This window comes from Triplophysa rosa, linkage group LG7 (genome assembly GCF_024868665.1).
Source record: "Triplophysa rosa linkage group LG7, Trosa_1v2, whole genome shotgun sequence".
NCBI lineage: Eukaryota > Metazoa > Chordata > Actinopteri > Cypriniformes > Nemacheilidae > Triplophysa > Triplophysa rosa.
The window spans coordinates 13238182-13250869 of NC_079896.1; the positions used below are offsets into that span (position 1 = coordinate 13238182).

Here is a 12688-nt window from a genome sequence, read left to right on the forward strand (position 1 = left end):
TGCAGTCACATACAACTATAGTATCGTGAGTAAGACATTTTCAGCAGCAACAACATAAACAAAGGTTGTGTGGCCCAAACTTAACATCCGATAGACCTCCGCAAAGAATAAATAACTGTTGAGTAGTTTTAATGTAATTTAAGAATATATACAATACAATATATTATATTATATACAATAACATATTTATATTAATTAATTTGAATTAAATCTCAAATAAATTAGTGTAAGCAAACACAGACTGGAAGGTAACTTCGGGCCAGCATGTGCATCTGATGAATCGTCTATATTTTATGTGTTCAGTGTTGGTCTTTACCTCACATTGTTTCTGAAGGCCACACTCATGCAGTCTTGACCAGATACTCTTAATTCTGCCAGCGTGCTCAGGGTGCTTGCTATTATCCCCACAGTCACACTCGTGTTTCAGTATCTGAGAGTCATACACCAAGCCTACAGTACACACACACACAGATTTGTATTTATATATTTACATACACCTTATAGAATAGAATCCGGAAAATGTTATAATATATGATAATGTCTGTTTGTTATTTTATTATTTTATTAATTTGTTTCATTTTTCTGTAAAAGCTATTTCTCATTACATAGTCACATATAGTCCGAAACAGACTAATAACTGAATTTCAAAAACGTTTACTGTGTGATGTTTCCTGCATGATCCTGTCGGAAGCAGACAAATGAAAAGTTATGTTTGATATTTGGGATCAGGAAGACTCAGACTTGATCGGAATATATTTTGGTAATGGCACCACACAGTGGAGAATAAAAAAGGTGCATGAAGTCATAAGCCTTGAACTGGGCCACGCCCCCTAATTGTTGGAAGGTGCAAAATCGGGCCTAAAGTCCCCATGAAATTAAAACTGAACTTTTGTGGCTTTTAGCATGAGTGTTACCATTGGGTGAACTATCCCTTTAAGAATCTTTTGAACTCATTTTTGTAAATTAATTATTAATATTTGTTAGTTTCTTAATAACATAACAGCTGTTTAACATTTACACTGTGTTGTGAAAAATACATAAAAATGTTCTATGTGAAATGGTTTGTTCAGAGCAGTAATGATCATAATCATAATTCCTCTTATTTTATCAACATTTTTCAGATTCTGCAAGACTCTTGTAAACATATGACCCCATGGAATCATATCTTATTGTGATCTCTTATAATTCTTACCTGTGGTGTAGTTTGGTTTGTTCATGATACTCTGGGATAGGTTTGAGACAGTTGTTGGACATCTTAAGCGTGGGGGCAAAGATTTGTTAAGGTGCCGGTGAGGCCATCTGATTGGTCGGTGATTATATTCTTCAGCTTCAGGTCTCATCTGATTGTAGTAACTTTTATCAGTTGATTCAAACTGATTGTGTCCTCCATCTTTTGCTCTCTCTCTGTAACTCTCACTGCCCAGCGGTCTCTCTTTGTCATAAAGCTCTTCTGAACAACTGTGCCACATTTTGTGAAATGGTACCTTGCAAAGAGACAGACAGGAAATGTGTAAAATATGTAAATGTAAACAGAATTGCTTTTGGTTAAAGTGATTTATAATAAAGTCTCTGGCAAAGGTATGAATGTAAATCATTAGATCACAGGTGGTGAGCCAAGACACATTACATTTCAAACTTGGAATTAGAGAAACACTGAAAAATAAAATCTGATTGACAGGTGACAAGCTGGTGTTTTTTTGGTGTTAGGGCCACATCAGAACAGATTAACATTTTCACTACAAATGTGTTCAGGTCACGGGCACTTCTAACTTAGAATCTGCAAAAACCATCGGTCCGCCTATTACATGGCTATTTACCTCATAAGAAAATGATTGAACATAAAATATTGATTCAAAGTATTTTATTAGTTCAATTTAATAGCTAACTGCAGATTTAAACTTATCCCATAAGCAGCCTAATAAAAAATTAAGAGACCATTTCAAAGACCATTTTCAGTTTTTTTTTTCAATTTATCATATATTAGTATGTGTTTAGGTAAAATTATCATTTTTGTTTTATAACTAACAATATTTCTCCCGAATTTACAATAAAAATATTGTTTCTATTTGCATTAAGACATTAAGTTCATATTTACTTTTAAGCAATACAACTGTAACATTAGTATTAAGGAATAGTTAAAACATATTTTTATCTATGTGATTACCTGGATTTTTGTTTTCATGTGTCTTGTCATCTTTCTGTCTTTCACATTGTTGTTGGATGACTTAATGTCACTCTTGAGGTTTGATTTTGTTTACATTTAACAGACACTGGACTAAAATGGCCACAATACATCTAGAAATGCTGATTGAATGAAAATCTCAAATGGTCTCTTAATTTTTTCCACGGCTGTATGTTATTATTTAGACATAGTTATGTTTAAGTAACATGTAATATTAAACTTCATCTGTCAATATGACTTAAAGTACTCAGATGACCATGTGTTAGGGCTGAACGATTAATCGAAATCGAATCGCAATCGCTGTGAGACGTTGTGAGACATTGCGATTTGCTAATCGCAAGAGGCTGCGATGTGGAAGCGATGTGAAAAATAGGAAACGCGTCTGTTCCAAGCTCGCTTCGAGTGGCATTCTTGCTAACCAACTGAGTGAGTGCACCTCCTTTATGCCTAATCTATGGAGGACTAAACTTGCAAAAATTATAAATAAATAAATGTATAAATAAATAAATACATAAACGAATAAATGTAATAATATGAAAATAAATAAAGGAATGAATGGTTTGATAAAACAAAATAATTAGTTTTAGCTATTATTGATCTTAGCTTTAACTTTTTTTCATTTTTTAAATTGATTTATTATTTTTTTGTGTCCATTTTTTGATTTAAAAAAAATTGTATATATTATTTTATTTATCATTTCCTTTTATTTTTTACATTTTTTTATTTATACGTTTATTTATTTTTATATTTATTTATTATCGCATGTATTTATTTCCACTTTTATTTATTTATTCTTGAATTTATTCTTACTTTTCTGTGTCTTGTATGATAATTAGATGGGTTGGTCTTGCCTACTATTGGTTCAGCGTAGATTGAAGCGTTTGATCGATTACTCTTGACTTGTTTTGGATTTACGTCACATCACTCACTGATCGTTTGCTTCATGTATAACATTAAGTAACTATGGCGGGCGCACAATTAGCTAGAGAGTTACAGCATTTAGCCAATGAAGTCGATAACCATGCATCAAATGACTACGTGTCATTTAGATTAGATGCGTTTATTGATGTTTTATTACAGATTGACGGCGAGATAAATGACAAAGTTCTTCAAAATCTGTGCGAGTCAGAGGGTGCTAATGTGGTGACCAAGTTCCGGTTAATTTACAGGTCCTCCGCCACAGATGTGCATGAACGACCTCAGCAGATTCGTCGATTCTGAAAGCACAAGACGACTGAATATTAAGATGTCAAATAAACACAGACTTTCTTGTTACATGATTTTGGCATTCTTGTTAAGATTGCAAATTATTGGTATGATCGCCCGTAACGGCTGAAGCGAGGTGAAGAAATAAATAAAGCGATTTGACACGGGATTTGAACCCATGCAATAACGCGAGGCAGCATGTTACTACGGTAACAATCACACTAACCTATTTCGCAACGATAGTTGCCGCGGATCTTTGCAATAAAATCAAGATGTCACAACAATATGCAGCTGGATGAATCAAGCGAATATGCCCATGTTAACTTGTGACCTCTGTGTTATTTATCTCTTATGAAATGTAACGTTAGTAAAGTTTACGAGTACAGTTTAGTAACCATGTCTTTTTAGATGGAATGGTTTCCATTTGATGGCCCCTGTAGTGAAAGAACGATGCTCATTACTACCGTGTTAACTTGTGACTTAAGTTCACTATGTCTCAATTCATTGTAATGTTACATTAAATCTTTATGCTTTTTCTAACCGAAAGGCTGCTTATAACTGTCACTTTGAGAACGCGTTAGCTTGCGACTTCGGTTAACAAGCTCATCTGTGTAGTTAAACCTTATTACATTTTGTGCTTTATGATTTTCACCAGTTGAACTGTAACACCACCATAGCATAGCACCCTCTGACTCGCACAGATTTTGAATGTGCTGCAAAGAGGCTAACAACTGAGGAAGAACTTTGTCATTTATCTCACCGTCAATCTGTAATAAAACATCAATAAGCGCATCTAATCTAAATGACACGTAGTCATTTGATGCATAGTTATCGACTTCACTGGCTAAATGCAGTAACTCTCTAGCTAATTGTGCGCCCGCCATAGTTACTTAACGTTATACACGAAGCAAACGATCAGTGAGTGACGTGACGTTAGTCCAAAACAAGTCAAGAGTAATCGATCAAACGCTTCAATCTACGCTGAACCAATAGTAGGCAAGACCAACCCATCTAATTATCATACAAGACACAGAAAAGTAAGAATAAATTCAAGAATAAATAAATAAAAGTGGAAATAAATACATGTGATAATAAAAAAATAAAAAAATAAATAAACGTATAAATAAATAAATGTAAAAATAAAAGGAAATGATAAATAAAATAATCTAAAAATAAAAAATATCAATAAAAAATAATTTAAAAAAGGACACAAAAAATAATAAATCAATTTAAAAAATGAAAAGAAAAGTTAAAGCTAAGATCAATAATAGCTAAAACGAATTATTTTGTTTTATCAAACCATTCATTCCTTTATTTACTTTCATATTATTACATTTATTCGTTTATGTATTTATTTATTTATACATTTATTTATTTATAATTTTTGCAGGTTTAGTCCTCCATACTAATCAGCACTGCCCTAGCCAACTGCGTAAACGTCCGACATAAAAAAACAAACAAACAGAAGGCAGGAGAGAGAGTGTGTGTTATTATGGCATCTGCAGAGTCAGATCGATCATATTAGGCAAATAAATACTAAAGAACCGTCCAATTCAGAAGACCGCACACACAGCCTGTGTCATACTCACGCGTCTCTGCCCCGCGTTGCGCGTCTCGCGGACGAGCCATTTAAACTTGATGCGCACACACAGCCTGTTTCGTAATGACGTTTATAGTATTTGAGTCCGGTGTTGTGCCGAAAACACACTCCCTGCCAGATTATGCACCCCCCCTCCCCACAATGGTTAGGGTGAGGATTAGGTGTTAGGGGAGGGGTTAGGATTAGGATTGGGTGTGGGGAGGGGTTAGAATTAGCCAATCGGACAGCGTGTTATTGAAGGGGGTGCATAATCTGGCGGGGAGTGTGTTTTCGGCACAACACCGGCTCCACACGGGCATCTGGCAATACGGACGAGGCTTGACGCACGCGCGCACCCTGTGTCAACTCATGCCTACCTCCGCGTTTCAAACAAATGTAAATTCTATCTATCTGTTTTGCTAATTTCACTCGGATGAAATTAAACATTCAGCACATTTTCTGAATACTCACATACTTAAAAAAATATATAAATCAGCCTATGTAACCTGTTGTATATTAAAGTTAGTGTGGAGTTTGTCCAATAGGGGGAGGTGATGCATGTGTGGTGGGTTGTAAACACTGTTAAAAGCAGAGAAGAGCTCGTAGTGGGGGCGCTTGTATGTGTATTGTTTGCTGCCAAGATGGATCCTAAATAAAGAGAGACCATCAAGAAATTCCTTTCTCTTGGAGTTTATTCAATTGTATTGGAGATACAACATATGGCGACGAGGATGGGATAAGCTGAAGAAAGTAATAGCTACCACCTGACGTACTGATTGATTGAACAGAACAATGGCTAGCATGGTGGGATATGTAACACCATTTGATAATAAATTACAATCATTGGAACAGTATTGTGAAATATTGAACCATTTCTTTGTGGCAAATGATGTGAATGAACCAGAGAAAAAACGAGCCATATTATTAAGCGGTGTGGGAGCGCAAACATATACACTGATGAGGAATTTATTGAGTCCTGAAAAACCAGGAGCAAAGAGTTATGAGGAACTGGTGAGTTTGCTGAAAAATCACTGTAATCCGAAGCCCAGTGAAATAGTGCAAAGGTGGAAATTTGTTTCACGCAATAGACACCCTGATGAAAGCATAGTGGAATATGTGGCTGAACTGAGAAAGCTGGCACAAGATTGTAATCTTGGGGAGACACTCACAGTTATGCTGAGAGACAGATTAGTTTGTGGTGTTAATGATGACAGCATACAACGGAGATTGTTGGCTGAGGATGGACTGACGTTTGAAACGGCGCTATGAAAAGCTCAGGCTATTGAAGCTGCTAATAAGGATATGGCTGATATGCACAAAGATAAAGGAAGTCGACTTACGACTTAGGTCTTTAAATTGGATACAGGAGAACCAAGTAAGTCGAGTGTTACAGGAATGTGTTATCGATGTGGTGGAAATAACCATGGACCAAAAGACTGTAGATTTTCCAAAGAAAAGTGTTACCAGTGTGGAAAAATAGGGCATGTGAAAAGAGTGTGTCGAATGAAAACCCAAGAAACTGGTAGTGATAGAAACATGCAAGCATGGAAATGGGGGCGAGGACAACAATCAAAGAGGGCAAATTACCTTCAAGAGGAGGACGAGCCTGAAGAAGTTTTCACTATGTATAGTATAGAGACACCACAACCCCATGTACCGCCTATCACACAGACGTTGTTGGTAAATGAAGGCCCTGTGAAATTTGAGATTGATACTGGATGTAGTGTGACTGTATTATCACAGGTGGAATTTGCCAAAATGGAAGCTAAAAAGCAAAGGGCCGAATTAAAAACAAGTTCCTTAAGTTTAAAAACATATACAGGACAGTCAGTAAATGTTCTAGGGACCACAAAAGTTCAAGTGAAGCATAAAGCGCTTGCCAAAGAACTCACCGCAGTGGTAGTGGCTGGAGCGGAGCCCAACTTATTAGGATGATCGTGGCTCTCAGAACTGGAACTCAGCTGGGAAAATGTGAGTAAAATTAAAGACAGCTCTGAGTTGTTACAGGATATATTAAGGAAACATGAAACTGTTTTCAAGGATGAACTGGGAACATTACGAGGAGCCAATGCTAAGATTCATGTACCAAGTGATGCTAAGCCTCGGTTCTTTAAATCAAGGTCCTTGGCTTTCGCTATGAGAGAAAAGGTTGAAGCGGAACTGGATCGGTTGCTTAAAGATAATATCATAGAGCCTGTGAAATTTGCAGAGTGGGCAGCACCTGTGGTGCCAGTAGTAAAACCAGACGGAACAGTGAGACTGTGTGGAGACTACAGAGTAACAATTAATCAAGAATCGACCCTGGAGCAGTATCCCACTCCCCGATTGGAGGATATGTTTGCTGTCTTGGCTGGAGGAAAAAAAATATAGTCAATTAGACATGAGTCATGCATATCAACAGATTACCTTAGATGAAACTTCCAAGCAGTATGTAACAGTGAATACCCATAAAGGATTGTTTACGTATACTCGTTTACCTTTTGGAGTTAGTTCCAGTCCAGCAATCTTCCAGAGGACAATGGAAGGGGTCCTGAAAGGTATTTCAAAGGTGACTGTCTATCTGGACGATATCTTGCTGACAGGATGAGATGATCAGGAGCATTTAAGCATATTGGAGCAAGTGTTGCAACGGTTGGAGGAGTGTGGTTTGCGATTAAAAAGGGGAAAGTGTAAATTCTTGGAAAAGGAAGTTAATTTCCTGGGACATAAAGTGGATGCCACTGGTATTCATCCAGTGCCAGAAAAAGTCCAAGCAGTACAAAATGCCATCACACCGACCTCAGTATCAGAGCTGAAAGCATATCTGGGACTGTTGAATTTTTATAACCGGTTCCTGCCAAATCTTTCAACATTGTTTGCTCCATTACACAGACTTTTGAAAAAGGAGGTCAACTGGTCCTGGAAAGAGGAACAAGAAAAAGCCTTTAAGAAGTCCAAAGAGTTACTTCATTCTAACAGAGTGTTAGTACACTATGATGAAAAAAAAGACCTAATACTTTCCTGTGATGCGTCAGCTTACGGTGTGGGAGCTGTGTTGGCACATCATATGCCCGACGGAACTGAGAGGCCCATCGGGTTTGTATCACGCACACTTTCAATGGCAGAAAAAATTACTCCCAGCTAGAAAAAGAAGGGTTAGCTGTAGTGTTTGGAGTAAATAAAAAATAAATAAATATCTTTATGGACGTAAATTTGTGATCTGTACTGACCATAAGCCATTACTCAGTCTATTGAATGAATTGAAAACAGTGCCCCAGATGGCCTCTCCATGAATCATACGATGGGCAGTGATGTTGGGGGCATATGAATATGTAATTTCTTACAGAGCAGGCAAGGACAATGGAAATGCTGATGCTCTTAGTCGTTTCCCTGTTCCAGTGATTTCGGAGAAATAAATAAAAGAGGAGCATGTCTTGATGGTGGACAGCCTTGTTAGTCCTTTGACTACATCAGAGCAAATCAAACACTGGACTACCAGAGATCCTGTTCTCTCTAGAGTGCGTGAGTATGTTCTTAAAGGCTGGCCTGATCACAGTAATTCAAATGAATTTGCACCTTATAAACAGAGACAGCAGGAACTCAGTGTTCAAGAAGGGTGTGTGCTATGGGGAGCTCGTATAGTCATTCCAGAGCAAGGACATTCGGGATTGCTGGAACAGTTACATCAGTCTCACCCAGGTATGTCAAGGATGAAAGGACTGGCCAGGAGTTATCTGTGGTGGCCAAATTTAGATGCTGACATTGAGGGCAGAGTAAAAGACTGTACTGTGTGTCAAGAACAAAGAAAAGCCCCTGTAGGTGCACCACTTCATCCGTGGGAGTGGCCAAGACAGCCTTGGAGAAGAGTGCATATGGACTATGCTGGTCCAGTTTTTGGGAAAATGTTTTTCATCTTAGTTGATGCCCATTCTAAGTGGATTGAGGCATATCCTGTACCTTCAGCAACAACAGCTACGACTCTTGAGTGCCTCAGGAATAGTTTCAGTACACATGGCATTCCTGAAATGATGGTGTCTGATAATGCACAGTGTTTTGTGAGTGAAGCGAGTAAAGCATTTATGTCTAGGAATGGAATAAAGCATGTAACCTATGCACCATATCATCCCTCATCAAATGGTCTAGCTGAGCGGGCAGTACAAACTTTTAAGGAACTTATGAAGAAAAGTTCAGGAAATACTATTGAGACAAAGGTGTCCAGAGCATTGTTTAGTTATCGTATTACTCCTCAGACTACAACAGGGCTTTCACCTGCAGAAATGATGATGGGGAGGAAATTGCGATGCACCTTGAATAAAATCCATCCTGACTTCACTAGCAAAATGGAAGGTAAACAACAAGTTCAAAAGGAGTACCATGACCAACATGTGAGGTCCCGATATTTTGAAGTAGGAGATATGATGTACACTCAGAATTTTGAGTATGGACCAAAATGAGTGCCAGGAGTTATTCAGGACATTACAGGACCAGTATCCTATAAAGTAGCATTAGGAAATGCCCAAGTAGTACGACGTCATGTTGATCAATTATTCAGTCAACAAAAAAAGGGAAATGATGACCAAAAATGTCCAAGCTGCTCAGGGTGCTGAACCTTATGATACTGGGGTAGTGTCAGTGAATACTGATATGAGAGTACCAGAAGCTCTCAATATTTCAACAACACTTGACGGTTCCCACGGTAGATAGTAGAGAGACTGAGAGTTTGCAAATTGAACATCAAAGAAATCAATGTCCAGATTCGTCCAGGGTGCTTGAAACGACTCCAATTACTGAGAGAACTGAGTCTGAGAGTGCACGTTCTGGATGTCTATGACATTCAGTTAGAGAGAGGAAACCACCAGCATACCTTAAAGACTTTGTGACATAAAACTAGAGTATTTTAATAATTAAAGTGGTTTTTGGGGGGAAGAATTTCCTCTGAGTTAAGTGGGAGGGAATGTTGTATGTTAAAGGTAGTGTGGAGTTTGTCCAATAGGGGGAGGTGATGCATTGTGTGGTGGGTTTTAAGCACTGTTAAAAGCAGAGAAGAGCTCGTAGTGGGGGCGCTTGTATGTGTATTGTTTGCTGGCAAGATGGATCCTAATAAAGAGAGACCATCAAGAAATTGCGTTCTCTTGGAGTTTATTCAATTGTATTGGAGATATTTTAATAATTCACTAACACAATAGAAAATGTTATGGGTTTAAGGGTTACAATGGAAGTTGTATTTGTTTTAATGGAAACTATAATAGTGTACACTGGTATTTGGATTCTATTGGTGTGATGTAATCTGGAAGTTGGGAGACACATTGAATAATGCCCTATTTGAATAATGCCCAAAACACACTACAAAAATTAATTTTGTAATGGTTTTAATGGAAACAATTAGAATTTCTGTAATTTCTTTTGTTGTTTTCTTTCAGCAGTGTAACTATACCCATACTGTGCTCCACACAACAATATTGAGCTGAAGCTTGAATTAGAAAAGTTAAAATCGCAATCGCAATGTCTGTCAAAAAATCGCAATTAGATATTTTCCCCAAATCGCACAGCCCTACCATGTGTTATTAGTTTTTAACAGTTATTATCTAAGGGATAATGTACAGGCAGTCGGTTGTTATCGCAGAAATTTTGCGATAACGGCTTATTACACGGCTACTTGCCACATGCCACATTTTATTAGCTCATTTTTACCGAATGCAGACCTTCCGCGAGGAAAAGCCGTTTACTTTCAGTTTTAAGGTAAGAAACGACGTTCAAATGTCACGAACAGGCAATTTGGTTTAATCATTTGTTAATATAATGTCATTATATTAATCATATGTCTTTTATCATATATTTTAATAAAAGACATATTTATATTTAATTTGTCAAAAAAACTGTCAAAATTATTTTCTGCATCCGGGTTACCGTGTGTTATTAGTTTTGAGAGGTTGATATCAGGGAATACCGAACCTGCATATGTTGCGACTGGCCAATCAGAATCAAGCATTCCAACGAGCCATGTAATAACAGAGAATAACATACTTTGTAATGTTACGACTAGCCAATCACAATCTGTAAGTATTCCAGATCGCAGTGTAAAAATACAAAATGTGTGCTTTCATTTGTCTTACCTTATGAGGAACAGTGTGGTGCTGGACTCTGTCCTGTAGACAAAAGGTGTGGTGCTGGTCATATATGGGGTGAGTAACTGCAATAGTCTCTGTGTATGTGTATGAGATGTAAGAAGGCGCCGACTTGGTTTTATACAATGTCCTATGAGACATCCCTGGAGGCTCAGTAACTGAATAACATAGAAATAACATACTATTTACATTACACACCGTAACTATTTCCAGTTATTGCTAATATACTAGATGCACATGTTTACATGTGTTACCTGTAAGACAATTTGGAGGCACTGGTGACAGCTGCATCTGAGGGGCAGGCCAACTCTGCGGCATGACAGACAAGAAGATGGGGTTCTGAAGGGCAATGTGCGGCGGAGGTTCTGCCTGGTGTAATGGAACGAAGAAAAAGCTGAATAATGAACAGGGTCCACACATCACAGCTGTCCTCACAGATCAATAACTGCCAACCCACAACACAAAGGTGCATACAAAGCTTTTAGAGGTTGCTATTGATACAGTATATAGCTCAGATTTTATGGAGTTCTCAATATAATTTAAAGGGATAGATTACCTTTCACACAAAAGAGGATATTTTAAAGAATGTTGGGAACTGAACAACGGCCATACCCATTCACTTGCATTGGTTTTGTGTACATACAATAGAAGCGAATGGGTACCGCCATTGTTCCGTTACCAACGTTCTTTAAAATATCTTCTTTTGTGTTCTGCAAAAGAAAGAACGTCATACAGGTTTAAAATGACAATATGGTAAATGATGACAGAATTTTCATTATCCCTTTAAGTATCTGTTTAATCTCAGACATTTCTTCTAAAAAAAGCTTAAGAGAAATAAAAACAGAAACAAATGAGACCAACCTGTCCTCCAACCCATACGACAAGCAGAGATGGGCAGTATTTTAATGAAATGTATTTAAAATACGTATTTAATTACTTTTGAGTATTTTGTATTTTCGTTAACAAGAAAAAGTCAAATGTAATTTGTAATTAAATACTTTGAGAGACTGTATTTTGTGTTTTAAAATACTTATTCAAAACCGGAAGGCATCGAAGAGGACCAGGGCTGCTGGGAAGCAGACTGTGCACGGGATCTCCAGAGGCCCCATGGCCAGAAGGCAGCCAAATCGCGGCGGGGGAGGATATGCTTGATATCCTCTGTCTGCTTCTTTACTGTCGAGAACTGCGGCTCGACAGTATCACCAAACAGCCCCCCCTTGTGAGATGGGTGCGACGAGAAAGCGGACTTTCTCGGCATTACTAATCTGTGCAAGGTTCAGCCAGAGGTGTCTCTCCTGGACCACAAGTGTGGACATCGCCCGACCCAGGGCCCGCGCGGTCACCTTGGTCGCCCATAGAGCGAGGTCGGTGACGGCGCGGAATTCCTGCATAAGCGCTGGGTCGGTCTTACCCTCGTGGAGCTCTCTCAACGCCTTGGCCTGATGGACCTGCAGGATGGCCATAGCGTGGGACAGCTTGGCCCGCAGCAGAGTAAGCTCTCGACACCTAAGATGCTGAAAACCTACATGCTTTGGACGGGAGTCTAGGTCGAGCCCCTGGGGGACATCGACGTATCCTCTAGCTGCCCCACCATCGAGGGAAGAAAGGGCGATGGAA

At 38.4% G+C, this 12688-nt stretch overlaps 1 protein-coding gene across 4 annotated transcripts in view; it reads right to left on the bottom strand.

Moving 5' to 3' along the window:
- Positions 1-12688, bottom strand: part of hdac7b (histone deacetylase 7b) — a 45663-nt gene that overhangs the window by 8336 nt on the left and 24639 nt on the right. For all 4 annotated transcript variants that reach the window (XM_057337849.1, XM_057337848.1, XM_057337845.1 and 1 more), the window contains 4 exons: positions 11326-11440; positions 11060-11229; positions 1193-1484; positions 317-450 (listed from right to left, as the gene is read on the bottom strand). In XM_057337849.1, coding sequence (XP_057193832.1) covers positions 317-450; positions 1193-1484; positions 11060-11229; positions 11326-11440 — 711 coding nt within the window. The remainder of the gene's footprint in view (positions 1-316; positions 451-1192; positions 1485-11059; positions 11230-11325; positions 11441-12688) is intronic.